Source organism: Capsaspora owczarzaki (assembly GCF_000151315.2).
Source record: "Capsaspora owczarzaki ATCC 30864 unplaced genomic scaffold supercont2.4, whole genome shotgun sequence".
NCBI lineage: Eukaryota > Filasterea > Ministeriida > Capsasporidae > Capsaspora > Capsaspora owczarzaki.
The window spans coordinates 645,136-665,468 of NW_011887295.1; the positions used below are offsets into that span (position 1 = coordinate 645,136).

Sequence of the window (20,333 nt, forward strand, 5' to 3'; positions counted from 1 at the left end):
GTCACCGTCCTCCAGCGCACCGTCCCCGTCGCCGTCCCCGGCGTCGTCTTCCTCTCTGGCGGCCAGTCCGAGGAGGAGGCCACCGTCCACCTCAACGCCATGAACGCCCTCCAGACCAAGAAGCCGTGGGCTCTCTCCTTCTCGTACGGCCGTGCCCTCCAGCACACCGTCCTCAAGACCTGGAAGGGCGACAAGGCCAACGTCGCTGCCGCCCAGCAGGCTCTTCTCAAGCGTGCCAAGGCCAACTCTGATGCCACTCTTGGCAAGTACCAGGGCTCGACTGACGCGTCCGCCTCCGAGAAGCTTTTCGTTTCCAACTATTCCTATTAAGCACCCCCCTCCCTCCACTAGTGTTTTTCTTGCTCCCGGTCTTCTTCGTAGTGGTTGTTCGCTTGTGCACGATGCCAGCATCATGATTTGCTGTTCTTGGAAGCCAAATTGTGTTGCTTTTGTTTTGTTTCGTCGCATTTGTTTCTTCCGCTTCGTCGCTTCTGTGCTCTCTCTCTTGTGTATTCCCTCCAATTCGTTCGATTAAAGTCGCGCATTTCTATGCAGTTCTCCGCGTCTCGACATTATCATGCACAAGTTCCAATCCTTTTTTTTGTTCTTTGCGATGAGTTCCTCTTCTGCTTCTTCTTCTTCTTCTTCCTTTTCCGCTGCTGCCCCCGCAGTTTCCGCGGCCGAGGTCGATCCGTTTGCCGCAGCCGCCGCGTCATTCGACAGCGCCATGGTCGATGTGCTTGTCGTCGACTCTGCAGCCTTCATCAAGGGCGCGCCGCTCGAGCGAATGGGCCGCGAAATCTACACGCTCCATGAGGTTGTCTCCGAGCTCCGCGACGAGCGCACTCGCGAGCGCCTGCAACTCCCACAGCTGTACACCCTCAAGTACCGCGACCCTTCAGACGAGGCCATTGCTGCAGGTAAAGCACGGCGAGCTGTTGGTTTTGTGGTTGGCTTCACAAACAAGGGAGCCCAGCATTACGAAACCAAGCCACGCTCGACACACATGGCATCCGCTGACTGGTGGGGTTCATCGTGTCTCGGACCCCCCCCCCCAGTCCGCTGCTCTGGTTGCGCTTTGTTTGGTGTTCCCAATCGTCTCGTGTTTGGGAGTGGGGCTCGTTTGTTGCCGTTGTTCTCGGCGGCAAACGCTCTGGCTCAAGTTCACTGTGAAACGACCATTCTCCAATTCAACAACCGATACTTGACCAATCGTGCTATTGCTCACAAGATCGACTTATATTGCTTGTTCTGACTGTTTGCTTGCTTGCTTGTTTTTATTTGGGGGGGGGACTGAATCAGTGACTTCATTCGCAAGCAAGACCGGTGATATTCGATCATTGTCGCAAGTCGATCTCAAGGTCATGGCACTGACCTGGATGTTTGAAAAGGAGCGCAAGGGCGGTGTTGGACACTTGCGATCAGAGCCGACTCGCGACGTTCGCATCACTAGCCGCCCGGGACCAATTGTTGCGGCACATGCCGAGCACTCGGGTTTTTACTTTCCCAAGAAGGCCGGGGCAGCAGCGTCTGCACCAGCTACCACTTCCACTTCCACAGACACGGCCGTGGAAGCAACTCCTGCAACTTCTGCTGCCGCTGCCGAGTCCGCACCGTGCGAACCCACCTCGGCTAGTGCACCAACGGAAACCCCCGTCGAGAGCTCAGAAGATGCCGCGGACGCTACGACAAGCAAAGATGCCAGCTCAGCATCTTCCGCAGAGACTGCCGCCAGCAACCCAGAGAATGCCGAAGAGGATGACGATGAAGACGACGATGCGGGCTGGATTACTCCGGACAACATCCACCTCGCCAACAAGGCGTGGAACAGCACTGGCGCAGCCACCGCCACGCCCGAGCAAGTCCAAGTGGGCTGTGTCACGACAGATTTCGCCATGCAGAACGTTCTGATTCAGATGGGCCTCAAGGTCATCTCGCTTGACGGCATGTTGATTCGCCGCACCAAGCAGTTTGTTCTCAAGTGCCATGCGTGCTTCCGGTGAGCGCGTCTCCCGGCTTTTCGTTGCCTTTTCTCGTTGTGGTTGGTCTCGCTACCGTGTTTCTGACACTCACTTTCACACTTTACACCTGCCCACTTTGCAGCACAACGGACAACATGATGAAAGAGTTTTGCCCCTCCTGCGGCAATCCCACCTTGCGCAAGATTTCCATTAGCGTGAATGATCAGGGAGTTATTACTCACCATGAGTCTCCTCGTGGGCAAAAGGGTATCACTCGTGGCACTATTGTACGTGTTCGCGACGACTGCGCCGTTTTGGTTCCGAACCATTTTTGTCTCGACGCTTTCGTCTGTACTCACCGTTGTTGAGACTGTCGCTTTCAAAATCCTGTGTTCTTTGTTAACAGTACTCGATTCCTCTGCCAAAAGGTGGCCGGGAAAACAAAGACCTGATTTTGCGAGAGGACCAGAAAGAGCGCATTGCACGAATGGGCTACAGCAACCACCAGACAAAGCTCGACAAGGCTGCCACCGCTCAAGACTTTATTGCTACAGCTTCGCCCTTTGCTTTCATCGATGTGCAGGCACGATCGGCACCAGGTGCTCAGTTCGGCTACGGCAAGCGCAACCCGAACGTCGCCAAGTCCAAGACTGGCAAGCGCAAGAAGGCCGCCAACACTCGATAAACCCCTTGTCGATGCGGGGGGGGGGGTTAGTTGAATTTATTTGTTGTGTGTTTGCGCGTGTACAACCTGGTCATGGTATTCCAAGCATTGAATATTTTCTCACACTTTCGACGGACACGAGATTTCAACGAGATTTCATCGTGCTCTATTGGTTTCTGAGCTTGCCGATGACTGCAAAGGCACCAACACTTCACACCTATGCAACTCGTACTACTCACGATGCTCGCACTACTCTGTTGTTCCGGCATGACCCCCCTCCAAAATTGGGTCAGAATGCGCTCGCGTGAATCTGAGAATCCTGTCTATCCACGCCTTTATTCGGCCGTGCGAGCGTCAAGAGGAGTGCCAGGTTTTGCTCGCAACTTCAGTTCTTTCCATTTTCTTGATTTCGACACTCTTGTAGCTGTTTGCATTTCTTGACTCAGAAACGCTTCTGATTTTTCGGTTTGCGTTTCTTTGTTTTTAATTTTTGTCATTCCTTTTTTTTTTTTTCTTTTTTTTCCCTTCGTTTGATCTCACTTTGCCTTTAGACCCTCTCCTTTCTCTCTCTCTCTCTCTCTCTCTCTCTTTTCCCCCCAAGTGCTGGTACAAAATGGCGGCGGTGGTCCGGCCGCCTGAAGGGGACAAGGCGGTGCTCTCTGCGCTGGCCTTTCACGTCCCTCGGCGTACCACCAGCGAGACTGGCGCAACCGGCAGCCATCATCACCATCACCACTCGCACCACCACTCGCACCACCACCACACACACCATCACTCTGGCGGCAGCAGCAGTACGCACTCGACCGCAAGCAGCAGCACGAGCAGCCTCAACAGCGGCAGCAGCAGCAGCGGTAACCAGAGCCAGCAGAGCCGGAACGACGCTCCTCCTCCAGCAACCCGAGCGCGCGCGTCGTCACTGCTCGACAGCATCACGGCCGGCGCGGCGGCTGCAGAGTCAGAGCTCACTGCATTCACCACTGCAGCAGCGGCGGCAGCGGCAGCGGCCACAGCAGCAGCAGCAGCAGCAGCAACAGCGCAGCAGCAAGCCACTTCGACAACTGCCGTTCAATCTTACCCAGGAACAGCGGCCTTTGTCGGCTCGCACCCTGGCCCACCGACGGCCCTCGCTGCCGACCCAGCGTTGTTGCAGACGAGTCATTCGTTGACTGCGCGTGCGGGCGGGGCTGCGGGTGGCGAGGCGCGGGCAGCTGGATCGGACGCTTGGACGTCAATCCCGCCAGCCCAAGCAGCAGCAGCAGCAGAAGGAGGCAGACCGGCGTCGACCCTCTCCACCTCGTCCTTCTCCTCGTTGTCGTCGTCGTCGTCGTCCACAGCATCGTCGTCCTCGTCATCCATGTCGTCGCCAACGTCCGCGTCGCCTGCCGTGGTGGCTGCCGCTGCCGCTGTTGGTGCTGGTGCTGGTGCTCGTCCAAACGCCAACTCCGATGATGCCAATTGGCAAGACCAGCCCCAGTCGCCGCCCTCCCCGCCCGTCTTTGTCTCGCGGCGCACCTGGAAGGTCAGTGTGAATTGCATTGCTACGTCGTTTCTCCCACTCCAACCCATTCGTTGTTGCCTTTCCACTCGCACTTTTCCTTGCCTTTTTTTTTTTTTTTTTTTTTTTTTCATTCTTTTCAAAGTCTGTCACCGAAATTTTTGCGAAAAAAATCGCTTTTTTTTTTCTTCGTTCGTTTTATTCCGTTCGCTTTCATTCCGTCACTCTCTTTCACTCATGCTTATTATTCCTATTATTATTATTAACTTTATTATTGACTTTATTGTGATGAGCTGTTGGGAGATTTTGCTGTGTTCTTGCATCGACTCTCGCGGCGTTGAGATTCCGAATTTGGCGCTTGTTGCGTTGATTCGAAGATTTTTACGCTCTTTTAGCTCTGAACATCTTGCCCTGTGCGTTCATGTTCTCAAAAAAACCCCATGATTTTTGTGTGTGTATTGTGAACTTTGCACACATGTTTTAGCCAACCATCCGCACATCCAAGTACCTGCTGGACTTGTTCCGAGTGATCAACCCGAATTTCCAGTACACGACAACGCTCAATCCCCGACGAGTGCTCACCCAGCCGTCCGAAGGAAGGCTCAACCACAACCACGACAATGAGCATTCAGACTACATTCTCTATGTCAACGATGTGCTGGGCGATATTCCAGGACATCGGTGTGTTGCTTGTTGTTTTGCGCCACGATTTCAGTTTTCTGTTTGCTTGCTTTGCTGTTTGCTGTTTTACTAACTCCAACCGCCTCCTCTCTTTCGCGTAGATACATCATCGTGGATTCGCTCGGTGCAGGCACATTCGGCCAAGTGGTCAAATGTCGACGAGAAGGCTCGGACGAGCTGGTTGCAGTCAAGGTTGTCAAGAACAAACCCGCCTACTTTAATCAATCCATGATGGAAGTGCGAATCCTGGGACTGGTAAGTTGATCTAGAGACGTTGCTGTTGCTCTGTTGTCTTTTAAGCTCTTCTCACGTTCTGACTTTAACCTACCGTGAAATCTTCTTGCAGTTAAATAACAGCCATGATCGGGATGATCGCCATCACATCACCAGACTGTATGACTCGTTCATCTTCCGAGAGCACTTGTGCATCACCTTTGAACTTCTTGGAGTCAATTTCTTTGAGCTCCTCAAGCAGAACAAGTTCCGCGGCTTGTCGCTCAACCTCATTCGGCTCTTCACCGCCCAGATTCTTGACGCTCTCGCCGTTCTGAAGCAAGCCAAAGTCATCCATTGCGATCTCAAACCTGAGAACATTCTGCTCATCGAGTATGTTGCGTTCACTTTGATTTATTGCGTTTTTTTTTCTTCTTGCCTGGCGGCGCTCATTCTTTGTGCTTCTTTTTTTTTTTTGAAACAGCTCGCACTCTCCTGCAATCAAAATCATTGATTTCGGCTCGGCGTGTTACGAACACGACACCATGTACACTTACATCCAGTCTCGGTTTTACCGCTCGCCAGAGGTGCTGTACGGATTGCCGTATGCAAGCGCAATCGACATGTGGTCGGTCGGTTGCATTGCCGCCGAGCTCTTCTTGGGTCTTCCAATCTTCCCCGGCTCTTCAGAGTATGATCAAGTCTACCGCATTGTGTCATTGCTTGGGTGAGTACTGTTTGTGTTTTGGTTCTTGAAATTTTTGCTCTTTTTTTTTTTTTTTTTTTTTTGCCGTTCTGCATTTGTCGCCTCCCGCCTTCTATATTTTGTTGCATGTGACACTGACACCATCGCCTTTGGACACAGTTTACCTCCAACCCACATGATCCGGAATGGAAAAACTGCTCACAAATTCTTCCGTCGTGTGGATGCGACAAATTACGAGCTGGTCTCGATGCAAGCGTTTGCAATGGTATGGTCTCCAACGAACGAAAAGACTTGTGCCGTGACCTTGTGCTGTGGGGTCGAGTGCTCACACCGCGTCCATCTTGTGGGTTGTTGCAGGAATACAACACTGTCGAGAAAGTGTCCAAGCGTTATTACGAGATGAACTGTCTTGACGATTTAGTACAGATAGGGTTGAAGACTGATCTCACCGACCAGCAGCGCGAAAAGGGTCAGTAGACACGGATTGTTCTGAGGAATCGACTTTGCATGCGAATTCGTAACATTCACCCACGCACGCACACCCCCCCTGTTTGCTTTTTTGTTGCAGAAATTGCGCTCCGACGCTCGTTCATCTCGTTCCTGGGAGGTCTGCTGAATGTGGATGCCAGGCACCGTTGGACTCCAACACAAGCTGCCGCCCACCCGTTCTTGCGCAACGAACCACTGGTCACACCGTTCGTGCCTGCTCCGGACGCTGGCGTCCTCCCCGCCACGCACGCCGCAGCTCCACCACCACAACCACCACCACCAATTACGGCAGCGCCGCCGCCGCCGCCGGCTGCTGCGCCACAGTATTCGCTGGAGGAGCAAAACGCGTACTATTTGCAACTTGTTGCCAAAGCCAAGGAGCAGCAGGAGCTCGAGAAAGCCAAGGCTGCCCAGCAAGAGCAACAAAAGCAACAAGAAGAAATGCAACGCGCTCGCATCCTGCAACAGCAGTTGGCCGCTGCATTGCCAAACTCTGCCATTCACGAGGCCGTCGCTGCGGCGGTCGTCGGGGGCGACAACACGATTCGAAAGCGTGCCCACACCTTCCACGGCAACGCGGGCGTGTTTGGCGATGTTTCTAACGAGACCATTCTCGATCGAGCTCCCAACCTGTCTTCCGTTTCCGAACAGCAGCCAGCTGTTGAATGGGGTAGCGAGACGAACGCTGCTGCGACATCCGACAAGCAGCCAAGTGACTCGCAAGACCAGCCCGCGCTTGGAACGTCCTGGAACGATATGGCTTCCAAGTCGCTCAGCCCAGCAACAGACCAGCCACTCTCGGAAGCCCCGACACAGACATCCCAACAGCCCCTTCAAGATGCCAACAAGCTGCTTTCGCAACTGTCTTTTGGCGCGGATCCTGCTGCCTTTGCTCTCGCGCCGTACTCGTCAAGCTGGACTGGGGTTTCCGAGTATCTGCAAGAGCATAGTTTAACATCGTCACAACCCTCGACTGGACCATCGACAACGCTCGATTCCCAACTTGCGCGATTAACCATCGACGCGACTGCTGAGCTGGCTCCGCCTCGCGCAGGTTCGTCGGACGAATTCGGCTCGTCCAAGCATTCCGCCTCCAATCCTTTGTCTCCCGACGAGCTGGGTCAGCCAATTTCGTCGTCCGAAGAAGCCAGCAACGACAGCACCTCCACTCCTGGCTGGGACCAGTACGGTCGGGCGCCAATTTCGCCCGACTGGAATGACGCCGAGTTTGGCACGGCAAGTGGCGGTGCAGCAGGAAGCTATGGCATGTCGAGCGTGAATGATCAGCAATTGCAAGCGACTCGACCTCCTGGGCGCATTGCGGCCTATTTCAAAGGCCAGCTCCAACAAGCAACAAGCGAACCAGAGCAGCTTTCGCAGTTCCCGCTGCAAGCACAAACAGCACCTGTGCCTCCATCCCACCAAAATTTGCGAAACAATCAACGTGTCGTGTTCACCGGCCACTCTGCCCCGCCTTCTGCTGGTGTCGACGCCAGTTCGGCCTACATGGGATCCTACGAATTGGCAAATCACGATGATGAAGCATCAAGTGAGCCGTTCTTTTCGCATCGTCGGCTCTCGTTTGGTGCCTTCCCAACGCATCTTTCCTCTGGTCGCGCACCACCAGAGGGCGACTCGGCTCCGATTCCAGACACGCCATCGTCGAATGCTCCGCTCTTGGCCTCCGGAGCCGTGGGGTCGCAACAGCCGCGCGGTGGTGCAACCGCCATGCGACGACTTTCGCATCAAAATTTGCAGCGCCAACAGCAGCAGCAGCAGCAGCAGCAGCAACATTATCATCAGCAGCACCACCACCACCACCACCACCACCAGCAGCAGCAGTACCAGCAGCAGCAGCACGGCCCGTCGTCCCTCATGTACCATCCTCCTTCCCACCCAGGAATGTACATGCAGCAGATGCCCAGTTTGTACCAGCAACCACCGCCGCTCATGACTCTGCCCGGGCATCGCTCGTCCCCGAGCATGCAAATTCCCACTGCCCCACTGCAGCCGCATCTGTATCCGGGGTATGCTTCCACGCCCGACGATGCACCCACATTCCCACTCCTCGGAACTTCCATGTCTGCATCGTCGTTTGGCACCATGTACTCGTCGCCTCCTTCGTCGCATCAGTGGTCTGGATCGGATCCCTTCTTCCAACAGCACTCTGCGCAGTCCAGTGGCTCGCATCAGCAGACACGCCACTCTCCCCTCTCCCCGCGCTCTGGTGAACTCGAAGACAATCGCTATGGAAGCAGTAGTGGAAGCAGCGCCGGATCGCCAAGATCCCGTGGCGGGTCGCAGTCGTTTGCGTCCTCTTCTTACTCAAACCGCAATCGTTCCAGTGCGCCCAAGCAGCCTCACAGCGCACCAGGATATGCACCAACACAGCCGCAGCAACAGCAGCAACCGCAGCAACAGCAGCAACCGCAGCAACAGCAGTATTCACAGCAACAGCAGTATTCACAACAGCAACAGCAATATTCGCCACAGCAAGTACAGCAATTCTACTATCAGCAGCAGCAGCAGCAACAACAACAACAACAACAACAACAACGCGCGTTTGGCTCACAGATGTCTTCATCGCCTCGACAGGCCCAACAGTACCAGCATCATCAGCATCAGGCCATGTATAATCCTCCAATTCCCGGGTTGATGGGTGGAGCTGCTTACATGGGAATGCCACCACTCGGCTCGAGCATTGGTGCTGCGCGCAACAATGCGGGATCTGGACTGAGCAGTAGTGCTTACAGCTATGGCTCTGCACAAGGAGCAGACAACTTGGAATTTTCGGACGTTTTCGACTCGTCTGCGCTCGGCTCCAGTCCCAGGTCTGTCGCGTACCAGCCTCCTAGCTACCCCTATTCCAACCAGCAAGCCCGACCTCCACCACGAGCGAGATAGTACATTGAGGCTTGTTTGAGCACCGTTTTTGTTGATTGCGCCTGCTTTGTTGTTCAAAACGAAATTCAGCTTGCCGAACACTTTATCTGTCACCACTCCCCCCCCCAACACATAAAGAACCATTTGAATGTGAATCATCCAAACAAGGCTCAGTCTGAGTCGTCAGAATCTCAGCCGCGCGGTTTGCTTTCAGTAGGAATGTTAAGGACTGCGTCTCACTCGATCTGATATAGATACAGTGATTTGTACTACACCCTCGCGTTGTACAGTACTACAAAGCAAAGTTGCGAGCTCTCCATCAAAGTGTCTCAATCGAGCGATGGCAAGACTGCTCAGTCTTTGCCTCGATTTGGAATGACGCTCAGATTTCTCGCGCAGAGCGACTACCGGACCATGCCATGGAAGAACGGCCTCGGGACAACCACGGAGCTTGCCGTGTCACCTGCCGGTGCATCCATCGACTCGTTCGTCTGGCGCATCAGCGCTGCGCAAGTCGGCGCAGCTGGACCGTTCTCGTCATTTCTGGGGGTCGCACGAACACTCCTTCAAACAAGTGGCACCCCAATGACCATCACATGCACGGCCAAGGATGAGGATGCAAGTCTGCCACGCACTATTTGGAACCATACAATGCAATGGCTACAGCCAATCACCTTCCATGGCGAAGAGCAGGTTGGCTGCACTCGTCTCGACGGAGTGGCAACCGATTTCAACGTCATGACACGCCGGGCGCAGTGTCAGTCAACGACGTCCGTTCTGGAGCTCATTTCGGGTGGGTACTTCTCACGAGTCGTCCCAGGTGCCACTACCTGCTTTGTGCACGCTTTGAGTGGCGAGATTGCTGTCCAGGTCGTTTCTTGTTCGGTTGGATTGGTGCCGACAACCCACCCAAGCGTGTGCGTCAGGTCTCACGAATCGGCAGTGCTCGAGCCAAGTGCTGGGACGACGAAGGACTCGATCGTGCTCGAAGTGCACTGTGCTCAACATGCGCGCTTCATTCTGGTCGAGCTGACGCCGAGTTCATGAATCCTGTCGCAGAGCGTGAGTGAGCAGTTTTATCAAAGTGTAATGTATCATCCAAGGTAGCAATGCAGATTTCACCATTTCCAAAAGAGTTCGCCGGTGGGCAGTCTTTTGTTTTGCTGCATTGATTCAGCGTGCTTCCAAATGCTGTCGTACCAGAATATGACTGAAAAACAGCAAAAGTTGTTTGACACGGTCAAGGATGCGAGTCAACAGCTCGAGTAAGCAAAAGCCGAAAATATTGGAAGGTGTACGTTGTGTGTTGACAGAGTGAAGCACAGCCTGTGCAAGAAACAGATTGGCAACGCTGAAGCGAAGGCGATTGCTGAAGCTATCAAAGTGAACACGACAATGACTGAGCTCAAGTAAGGCATCTCATGTTGACCGACACGTGTGAGTGGATGCTTCGTGCTCACTGGTGGAGGGGACGAGCAGGTTAGGTGGCAATCTGATTGCCGATGTTGGAGCGCGGGCGATTGCTGAGGCCGTCAGAGCGAACTGCACTTTAACAGTGGTCGAGTAAGGCATCTGACGTTTGCCCATGCATGTGAGTGGACGATTCAGTCGAGGCATTCAGAGTACTCACTTATGGAAGCGACTGGACAGTCTGGCAGAGAATCGGATTGGCGATGCTGGAGCGCGCGCATTTGCTGAGACACTCAAAGTGAACAATACTTTGACCAAGCTCGAGTACGTCATCTCTCTTTGACTGGCGCATGTGAGTGGAGGATTGAAGCAGAGGGAATTCAGAGTTACTCACTGATCGAGAGGGATGGACAGTCTGAATGAGAATCAGATTGGCGATGCTGGAGCACAGGCGATCGCTGAGGCACTCAAGGTGAACAAGACGCTGACTAGGCTGGGGTAAGACATCTCAAAGCTACTGATGCATGTGAATGGGCAATACAGAGGACGAAAAGTGCTCACTGATGAGAGCAACGAGTAGTCTGTGGCACAATCAGATTGGCGCTGCTGGAGCGCAGGCGATTGCTGATGCACTCAAGGTGAACACGACGTTGACTGAGCTCTAGTAAGCCATCTCACTTTGAGCAGATGCAGGTGTGGGGGTGACTTTAGCTGTGGCTATTCAGTGCTCATTGAGAGATGGGACTTGGACAGTCTGTACCAGAATAAGATTGGCGATGATGGAGCACAGGCAATTGCTGAGGCACTTGAGGTGAACACCACGCTCACCAAGCTCTAGTAAAGTAGCTCAAACTTATTGATGCATGCAAGTGGGTGGTTTCAGCAGAGACATGCAGAGTGCTCACTGATGGGACGGACAGTCTGTGGGAGAATCAGATTACCTGTACTGGAGCGCAGGCACTTGCTGATGCACTCAAAGCGAATACGACGGTGACCAAGCTCGAGTAAGTCGCTCGTTTTGACAGAGGCATGTGAGTGGGTGACTTCCAGAGAGTAGATTCAGGGTGCTCACTGATGGATGGGATGAGCAGTCTGGGTGAGAATCAGATTGGCGATGCGGGAGCGCGAGCGATCGCCGAGGCACTCAAAGTGAACGAGACGCTGACTATGCTGTAGTAAGTATTGGGTTGTTTCAATATGCCCTCACAATCGCTAGACTCATGCTACATTCTGCAATGTGACCGACAAACACAGTTTGAACAACAACTTCCTGACAACTGACGGAATCGCTGCATTCAGGCAAACGGGCAATGCCATTTGTGACTTGGAGTAAGGCTTTGCATGTTTCTTGGATTTTTTCGTGAAGGAAATTTCAAACTACAAAGCCATTCACTTGCTTTGGCGCCATTGATTTGTTTTGGTAGCCTTGACGACCAGCGTGCTCCTTCGAATGATGAATTGGCTCAGATTTTTGCTCGTACCAGCGCCGCGATCACTCGGGCTACCACCCTTGAGGCCGAGAACCAGAAGGTCCGCTTCGAGCTGGCTGCCAAAGACCAGGAGCTGCAACAGCTTCGCTCCGATCTCGCTGCCAAGGATCTTGAACTGAAGTCAGCACTTGATCGGATTGACGTGCTGGAGCGCAACCAACCAGGTGTTGGCTCGGCAGCGAGCTCTGACGGACCCATCCCGCGAGTTTCTCTCGCAACGCTTGTCACCGCCACAAACAATTTTGCTGCTGATGCTCTGCTCGGCGAAGGAGCGTTTGGTCGTGTGTACGGCGCCAGTTTGCCTGGCCCTCGCGTTGCCATCAAGAAGCTGTCTGCCGAATCCAAGCAAGGCTCTGCCGAATTCAAGTCGGAACTGCACTCGTTGGCGAAATTCCGCCACCCGAATGTTGTTGCTATTCTGTCGTATGCAGAAGACGGTGACGAGCGATGCCTGGTGTACGAGTTCATGCCCAATGGCTCTGTTCGCGATCGCTTGAATCACAAAAACAACCCCTCCGCTGACCTGGTCCCAGCGTCATCGCATTGCGGCTGATGTTGCCCGTGGCATGCACTACATCCAGGGAGCCTTCTCTGACAAGCCACTGTTTCACTTCGACCTGAAGACCGACAACGTGCTGCTAAACGCGCATTTCAATGCGAAAGTGTCTGATTTTGGTCTCTTCCGCGCCCAACACCTCGATGAGAAGAGCTACATTTTCACCCAGCTTGTGCAAGGCGCAGTTCCCCAGCTGGTGCAAGGCGCAGCTCCTTACATGTGTCCGGAGTTCTTTGAGGAAGGCCGCATGACCAACAAGACGGCTGTCTACGCGTTTGGCATGATTCTGCTGGAACTGCTGACTGCAGAAAAACCCGGCACCAGGCTGAAGTCAAAGGCGCGCATAGCGGTGACAAACCAAGCCATCGCTGGCATGGTGGACTCGACCCTCAATCCAACCGAAGCCGAGCATCAGGGTGTCCGCGAGATTGTCACTCTCGCCCTCGAGTGTCTTGCCGATGAAAGTGACGAACGCCCGTCCTTTGGTAGCATCCTCACTTTGTTGGATTCTTGATGGCAAGCGGGGGTTGCTGTATTCGTGTTTCAATCTGTAGCGGGTAAATTCGCTTCGTCGGAGAGCTGTGTGGAAATTACTTGCCGCGCACGTACAACGTGCTCTTTCCGCGAATTTTACAGTCCCAGCTGCTTCCTGCCTTGTTTGTTCCGTTTGAGATGTACTGTATTTTTGTTTGATTCTTGCCCAACAGGATCCCGCGGTGTGTGTGTATGTGAAAAAGGCTGTGAAAATTGAATGTGCTTCAAAAATGTACCTCCTTCCGAAGTTCGCGTTTTTCGGATCGAAACCCCGTTGTACCGCTTGTTTTCTGGTATCTGAGCAATGATACATATCTTGCTGATGTTTGTTGTGTCGCTTTGGGCGTTGGCTCCTTTCGCAACTGCCAGGCGCAGAATCATATAGCAAAACGCCTCCAGCATCCTACTCACGTTACATGAATCGAACTGGAGGCGTCGTGTGCGATATACTGCACGTTGTTCTGTTTTACTTTGGCTTGCTCAGTCTTCCATCTTTGCGATACACTTTTTCACTTGTCGTTGTTGTCGCATGTCGATTGGAACTCCAGGCGGGATCTGGTCGCCAGCAAGCCAGCCGCTCTTGACGCCTGCCAGCACGACCGCATCCCAGACAGTCGCTGCGATCTCACATCACCAACAGTACGCAGCCAACGCGGGTGAGCTGACCGAGCTGTGCGCGCAGCTGGAGCGCAACGTTGAGGCCTGTCTCGCCCAAGTGTAACTACGAACGATCGCTTTTGATGCCTACTCCCTGACTATTGCACACAAACTCACATTGAGTGCATGAAAATGATTATTGCAATGATTGTGATGGATTGGCCCATTGCGATGGATGAAACGTCGTGGCTTATGGCTGTCAATAGTGATGCGGCGTTGCGATCGCCATACTCGCACTCTCGAGCAATAGGTATGATTGATGATGTTGCTGTTGTTGAAGTGATTTAAGCGTGGTCCGTGCTCATGATCGAGCTTGTACTGACCAACTCACTGTGAAATCGTCTGGTACGACTGTTCGATCCGGTTTTGTGTAACTCTCTCGCTCTCGCTCTTCTTTGCCACAGACGACCTAGATGCCATGACAGCTTTGTTGGCACGCATGGAAGAGCAAGCAATTTCGTCCCAGCTGCAACACCTGCCAGCGCCGAGTAGTCAAGCGCAACCTACGGCAGAACCCGGAACGTCGTCGATGGATCCACAACTCTTAGACATGGATGTGCTGCTGGTTGAGACATCGAACGTTGCGGCGGCATTGCATCGCGATCACCAACGGCTGACGAAAAACTTTGAGCTCGCAACAAAACGGCTTGAATCCCGACCATGATGCAAGTGCATGTGCGTGACATGAAGAATCGTTCGTTCAAACAAAGTGCTGTATGTTGTTGATTGTATTCCGTTCAAAGTCCAATTTCAGTTCGCGGAAAGGCGGAAGGAACGAGCAAATCAACAACAGAAACGAAACGATTGTTTCTCTCAAATGCCAATGCGCTTCAGTGCGTCGCGAGACATGCGGTCCACATGAACCATCATCTGCTCAACCTCGGTGGGGTGCTTGGCATTGATTGCGCGGAAAAAGTCGGTCAGGTAGAGCTGCATGCCAAACCAGAGTGAGAAACAAAGAATCAACTGCCGCGACACGGCTCAACTGAACTGATTCTACAAAAATCAGCATACCTTCAAATCAATGGTGCAAATCGGATCGTCCGCCACATCAAACTCTTCCTCAACCTTGTCGTCGTCTTCATCGTCAGCGAACATGTTGTCTGCGAAACCAAAAGAGTGTGCGGAGTAGATGAGAAATCCATGACTCCAACATACCTCACACAACTCTCTACTTGATCTGCCACCAGCAGAAAAAAACCATACCCGAAAGATCGCCAAAGAGATCATCATCAAAGTCGTCCTGCTCGCCCTGTCCATCGTCCACATCCTCGTAGGCGCCATCGTCGTCTCCTTGGCCATCATCGTCCTCGTAGTCACTCTCCTCTTCGTCGGCGGCGGAGGCAAGAGGCGCAGCTGCGCGCTCTTGTTGCACTTGTAGCTCAGCTGCAAGCACTTGGAACATGGAGATAATGGCGGGGAGTTGCTGGATTTGAACGGCTATTCGAGACAAATTTCCGCAGTGTGAGCAATCGGCTGGCACAATCCATCGGCAGCTGACAACGTGCTATCAAACTTTACTTTGACGGGTTTGAGAGCGGGTGCGGACTTCTGCTCGTGCAAAACCAAGATTTGGATGGTTGATTCGCCAGTGAGAAGGACAATTTCCATCGGCACAACCACTCAATATGCGACGATACTCACTCTTGGAAGGAGCTGCCACTTGCACTTCAACAGGCAGGGTTACTGCCATCACACGAGGATCCTCCGACATGAGAAGGGCGCAAAGCGAAATAATCCTGTCATTCGACAAAAATTGTTGGAATTGTGAGAATGATAGCAGGGCGGGGGGAAAGGAATGGCCAACGGGTGCAATGTGACAAAACTCACAACAACTTGTTGGCAAACGTATCGCCAATAATAGCGTGCTGGACATCGACCCAGGTCTGGAGCAACAAGGTCAGACCATTCTTGTCGCCAACGGTCGTGTTGGCAATCAGATCGAGCACCGCCGCGAGCTGAGTTTGCATCAAGAATGCAATAACCACAAGGAAGGCCTGCACAAAAACAAATAAAACCGAGATGTCACGTCATTAGTGGAGCTCTCGACAGAGAACAAATCAAAAAAGCTTGAATTCAAACAACCATAATTACATACCTTGCGCGCGAGACTAGCATCCGTGGAAGGGCCAGCCATGCGGGTGAGCATGGTTTGAACCATGTCTGAAAGGTACGGAGTCAAAACTTCGGGAATCTGCGCAAGTCAAACACATTGTGAGCCGCGAGATCATGCCGTGGGGAAACCACGCCGCAGCAGGCTACAACACATGGCGACAAACAAACCTTGCGCAGAATTCCAAGAACGAGGTTGTCGCCAAAGTAGACATAGGGCCACGGCGCTGTGGGTCCGAAAACCTTCATCACGAAGGCTTGCAGAAGCGTCGCTCCCGAATTGCCGTTGGCGTCGGCGAAGGCCAGGATTCGTGCTGGGAAGGACCGAACAAAGCCGCGGAGCGCGACTGTGCCCTCTTGAACAATACCCGACTCGTTGGTATGCAGTAATAGTCGCATCAAAGCGCCAAATTGCGGAACAAAGAACGAGTCGTACCCGTCCGCCTGTTCCGGCGGCACTGATGCCGCCAAGATGCCAATCATGTCCACAAACACCTGGGCCAAACAACAGTGCAAGATGAGACACTAAGACCCCAATCCCAAGCATCGACCAAGGAAAAAAATTGCGTTTTGCAAGCTCCACAAACATACCGTCACAAGCTCAACCATTGCTTCATCAGGAGTCTCGGAGGTGAGGAAGGTTTCAAAGTAAGAAATGGCGGCCGGGGCAATGCGCGTGGTCGCGGTAGCATGCATGAGCGGATTGAGGCAGATTGTGCGCAGCAAATCAAGCGCGGCGCTCAAAACCATGCCTGTACAAGTGTAAGTAAAACCGGCAAATGCAGTCAAGTCACAATGAGTGTTCGCTCGACAAAACAGAAACTGGGCTGCGAACAAGGTCAAAAAGCCCACCGTTAGTGTAGAGCCGCAAACAGCAGGCCAAAACAAGCGGTGTGAGACGAGCTTCGAGTGCAGCTGAAGCTTGCTGGTCAATCTGCGTGTTGGGCAATGAGAGGCGCGTAAATGTGAGGGCATGTGAGCAAGTCACTTTCTGCGAGTAGAATTGTTGCCAAAAACACAACGCGTACAGGAAGGAGCAGGATGATGCCATCGATGATAACTTGCAACAAGGTCGGGGTGGCATCCATTGCAGATCGAACAAGGCTTTCAATCAAGGCTGCAACATGAGGCTGCAGGGCTTCTTGCGAGCCCTTGACAGCTGCCAGCCTGAGCAGGACCAAAGTGGATGGTTGAATGAGCGTTCGATCACAATCCTCATCAAAGTATCACTGTTCACAAACAACAAAGTCAAACGTACGAGCTCAGGGCGGTAATGGCCCCAACACGCAGAACGTTGGAAGACCCGTCTTGCGTCAAGACAGCCAGGACGGACGGCAAGAACGCGGCACTGACTTCTGGGGAAAGAATGCTCACATAAGCTGCAGCAAAGTTCAAAGCGGTGCCAAGGAAGAAGGGTGGCACTGTTTTTGGGGCGGATGGAGCACAACGAGGAAGCAGATATTTCTGCAAGTCAGACATGGAAACCAAAAAAAAAAAAAAAAAAAAAAAAAAAAAACCAGAGTGGCAAGATCAACAGCGCGGTGCTACACAACGCACAGTTCTCGGTGGCGAGCGCGTTGGCCAGCAGATTGCGAACGAGGTCTTCGAATTGGACACCACCCGTCAGATGTCGGTGGGACTCGAGCACGTGCTCTTGGCTCACAAGCAACAAGCGGAGTGGGGCTTCAATCAGCTTCCACCAGGCCTCGCTGCCAGCGTCACGGGCCGCCAGCGCCTCCGTCACTAGCTGGCTTGTGGAATCGACAAATGCCATGGCTACAGGAGAACCGAGAGTTTCAAACAGCACCTAGAAACCCACAACCAGAAAATCGTGTCGTTAGTCACTCTGCAAGGATCATGACGGAAGCAAACCCAAGTTTGGCGTATTACCGATGTCACTTCCTCGCAAACGACTCGAACACTGGCTGATGCAGATCGCTCGGTATCCTCGTCATCGAGATACTCGTCAATATCGTCCTCCCAACGCTCAGCCTACCAGAACGTTCGCAACAAGGGGGATTGTTCTCAGTGATTCGCGTTCCCCCCTACTGCATCTCCTGCAAAGTTCTCAACAGATGGCCACATACCTGCTCTTCGGTGATTTGGGCGTAACGGCTGACATAGTACGCAACGCCGGTAAGGTTGGCAGCGATAATGTTGCGCAGACGCTTAATGTCCAGCGTTTTGCTGAGGAACTGCATCGCATACTCGATAAACGTGTCAAAGTCAAGGACGGTGCCGTCAGAGTCGTAGTTGGCCGCCTCAGTGGCATCGGTTGCATTGACGACGAGTCGCTCGTAGAAAGCGATGCCAGAAACAAAGCTCACCCACATCGGGCCGACAATGGGCTCGAGCAGCTCTCCGGCAATCTTGGGAGGGAAGGATCCAGCAATCCGCTCGCAGCTGGCCAACACCATCGCACGAAGGCCATAATCGGCGGTTTCCGAGTGCTCGGCAGACAGGACGGCAACAAAGGGACCAATCCACGGCGCAACGATCGCGTCAGCGATCGCCTTCTTTTCGTCGGCGCGCCGGGTGTAAATGTGCTTGATGCATGTGGTGAAGATCTTGACTGCGCGACCGCGAGCGCGCACGCCATACGCGTGTTCCGAGATGAAAATGTTGTGCAACAGCGGAGTGAGGCTCTGCAAGACGGGAATCATTGTCTCGCTGCTAATGGCATCCGAGCGATGCAGGAACTCTTCGAGCACACGCAATGCGCCGTGGGCCTGGTTCTTGTCGCCAGCCTGGAGCAATCCGTTGACAATGGGGAAGAACTCGGGCCACTCGGACTCCCACTCGTACTTGCCAATGCTGGCCAGCAGGTAGGCAGCGGCCGATCGCAGCTTGGAGTCTGTGCAGCCCAGAACAGGCACGACGAGCTCACGCACTCGCGCCTTGACGTCGGCCGGCGGCGCAGGGGCGAGCAGGGACAGACGCTCGTCCGTCACTGGATCGCGCGCAAAGTGTCCCTGCCACCGCTTGGTCACAAACTGCTGCAGCAAGATGCCTGCAAGCTGACGCACTGCTGGAGGCACGTCATTGTCCGCCAGAAACGCAGCGAGGCTCGCACTGAAAGCTGTGCATCGACAAAACCGAAAAACCAAAAAAAAAAAAAAAAAAATGCACATGCAGGTCAGTTCGGCTGTGGGAGGGGAAGGAGCCGCATTGGCTAGATGATCTCGGAGATGGTGCTGGCTGAAGCAAGTGCGAAAAGCGATGGGGGCGGGGAGGATTGGATGGCGAGACTTTGGACGCCACCAGCGTCGGGCTTCCCAATGGGACCGCGTGGAGCATTCCCGCCAAATTTCAGGTTTTGGCGGGAAGTTCAATGCAGCTGCAATCCGCTCAGTGTTTCCCCCTTCTCCTGTCTCAATGCGTCCTTCCCAACGTCTGTCAATGAGGATGCTGAGTGTAGAACGTACCAGGGTACTCTTCGAGAGTGTGGAGCTGCTGCTCAGAGTCCGCGTCGTTGAGCAGGATGGCCAGCAAACACTGGCTGACATGCGGGTTGATGTCCTCAATGGTCGCCATACGAAAATGAATGAACACAAGAGAAAGAGAGATGGACTGACAAAAGTGACTCGAGAAATACTACTGTAGATTATCTCCAGTACCGTACACGAGCGCAAGGTAAAGCGAGGTGTGGTCTGCCAACACTGAGGACAAGTTGGTCGCGTTCGCCTTGACTCGTCTTCTCTCAGCCCTTGCCAAAGCTGAAACCCAGCACGAGTAACAAGATCCTTCCGACCATTTCGCGGCATCGGTCGCATTTTGTTTCCAGTCTAGTCTCTCTTGGCGGAATTTCGCTCAGTCTTGATCGAGTTCAGTCCGACTTTTGCTCCATTCTTTGCTCATATCATTCAACAACGACCAGTGTAGAAAGCTCACTTTTTTCTTTCCCAGTACTCGGCATGTTTGCGCGATTCGTTCAAGTGTAAGCCTTGACTGTGAATAAGGAGAACGAAGAACGGGGTTTCCACGCTTGTGTGCACTCCCCCACCTCCCCTCTGCTACCCCGCTCGCTCCTGATCGCATCGCTTCTTCTGCCATCTCGTCTGGATCCATCACTCAATGCATTTGGATGCGGGGGCGTGCTTGTGCTAGACTCTTTCCGCGTGCCGTTGCCGTGGTCTGCTTGCCCATTGCCGTCGTGGTCGGCTATCTCGGATCGCAGGTCGAGCGCACGATTGCACCGCCAGTGGAAGGACGGCCCAAGACCACGTATGACTTGCGGGAAGAGCGAAGACAGCGCGAAAGGCAGGCCAAGTTGGACCAGGACGCCCTCGCCGCTCAGAACGCAGTCGCAGTAGCATCATCACCGACTCCAGCCTCCTCGTCATGATCCGGGCCGCGTGTTTCTGCTGTTGAGTTTGTGCTATCTTGTGTCTGGTTAATAGTGTGTTTTTTTGCTGCCAATGTATTTGTACTGTCCCCGCCGTGCCACCTTTTTTTTTTTTTTTTTTTTTTTGGAACTTTACG

At 53.4% G+C, this 20,333-nt stretch overlaps 7 protein-coding genes across 7 annotated transcripts in view; 6 read left to right on the forward strand and 1 right to left on the reverse strand.

Moving 5' to 3' along the window:
• Positions 1-330, forward strand: part of CAOG_08651 (fructose-bisphosphate aldolase class-I) — a gene marked incomplete at both ends in the record, with an annotated part of 2,028 nt that extends 1,698 nt beyond the window's left edge. Inside the window, one exon of the mRNA XM_011271960.1 lies at positions 16-330. Within this exon, the coding sequence (XP_011270262.1) occupies positions 16-330 (315 nt within the window). The remainder of the gene's footprint in view (positions 1-15) is intronic.
• A 263-nt stretch (positions 331-593) lies between these two features.
• Positions 594-2,795, forward strand: CAOG_03005 (ribosome biogenesis protein Nob1). Its single transcript, XM_004363787.2, has 4 exons — positions 594-920; positions 1,303-1,999; positions 2,104-2,248; positions 2,368-2,795. The coding sequence occupies exons 1-4, from the start codon at positions 614-616 to the stop codon at positions 2,644-2,646; spliced, it is 1,428 nt and encodes a 475-aa protein (XP_004363844.1). The 5' UTR covers positions 594-613; the 3' UTR covers positions 2,647-2,795.
• Positions 2,796-3,238: 443 nt separating this feature from the next.
• On the forward strand, positions 3,239-9,113 carry CAOG_03006 (serine/threonine-protein kinase ppk15; the record flags this gene model as incomplete). The annotated part of the gene is made up of 8 exons (XM_004363788.2): positions 3,239-4,144; positions 4,605-4,801; positions 4,903-5,056; positions 5,148-5,407; positions 5,499-5,741; positions 5,880-5,985; positions 6,078-6,189; positions 6,289-9,113. The coding sequence occupies 8 exons, from the start codon at positions 3,239-3,241 to the stop codon at positions 9,111-9,113; spliced, it is 4,803 nt and encodes a 1,600-aa protein (XP_004363845.2).
• A 346-nt stretch (positions 9,114-9,459) lies between these two features.
• On the forward strand, positions 9,460-10,139 carry CAOG_03007 (hypothetical protein; the record flags this gene model as incomplete). The annotated part of the gene is made up of 1 exon (XM_004363789.2): positions 9,460-10,139. Exon 1 carries the CDS (start codon positions 9,468-9,470, stop codon positions 10,137-10,139), a length of 672 nt encoding a protein of 223 aa, XP_004363846.1. The 5' UTR covers positions 9,460-9,467.
• Positions 10,140-10,280: 141 nt separating this feature from the next.
• CAOG_03008 (hypothetical protein) lies at positions 10,281-13,292 on the forward strand (the record flags this gene model as incomplete). Its single annotated transcript, XM_004363790.2, has 11 exons — positions 10,281-10,357; positions 10,418-10,501; positions 10,572-10,655; positions 10,743-10,826; positions 10,917-11,000; positions 11,083-11,166; positions 11,256-11,339; positions 11,423-11,506; positions 11,594-11,677; positions 11,757-11,831; positions 11,927-13,292. The coding sequence occupies 11 exons, from the start codon at positions 10,281-10,283 to the stop codon at positions 12,543-12,545; spliced, it is 1,443 nt and encodes a 480-aa protein (XP_004363847.2). The 3' UTR covers positions 12,546-13,292.
• Positions 13,293-14,437: 1,145 nt separating this feature from the next.
• CAOG_03009 (hypothetical protein) lies at positions 14,438-19,416 on the reverse strand. The gene is made up of 16 exons (XM_004363791.2): positions 19,277-19,416; positions 17,939-18,930; positions 17,742-17,843; positions 17,409-17,658; positions 17,110-17,272; positions 16,880-17,018; positions 16,704-16,785; positions 16,443-16,603; positions 16,023-16,346; positions 15,838-15,933; positions 15,570-15,736; positions 15,384-15,478; positions 15,261-15,290; positions 14,946-15,179; positions 14,754-14,842; positions 14,438-14,669 (listed from the first exon to the last, which is right to left on the reverse strand). The coding sequence occupies exons 1-16, from the start codon at positions 19,383-19,385 to the stop codon at positions 14,553-14,555; spliced, it is 3,150 nt and encodes a 1,049-aa protein (XP_004363848.1). The 5' UTR covers positions 19,386-19,416; the 3' UTR covers positions 14,438-14,552.
• Positions 19,417-19,765: 349 nt separating this feature from the next.
• CAOG_08652 (hypothetical protein) lies at positions 19,766-20,196 on the forward strand (the record flags this gene model as incomplete). The annotated part of the gene is made up of 2 exons (XM_011271961.1): positions 19,766-19,788; positions 19,959-20,196. The coding sequence occupies 2 exons, from the start codon at positions 19,766-19,768 to the stop codon at positions 20,194-20,196; spliced, it is 261 nt and encodes an 86-aa protein (XP_011270263.1).
• Between the last annotated feature and the right edge of the window lie 137 nt (positions 20,197-20,333).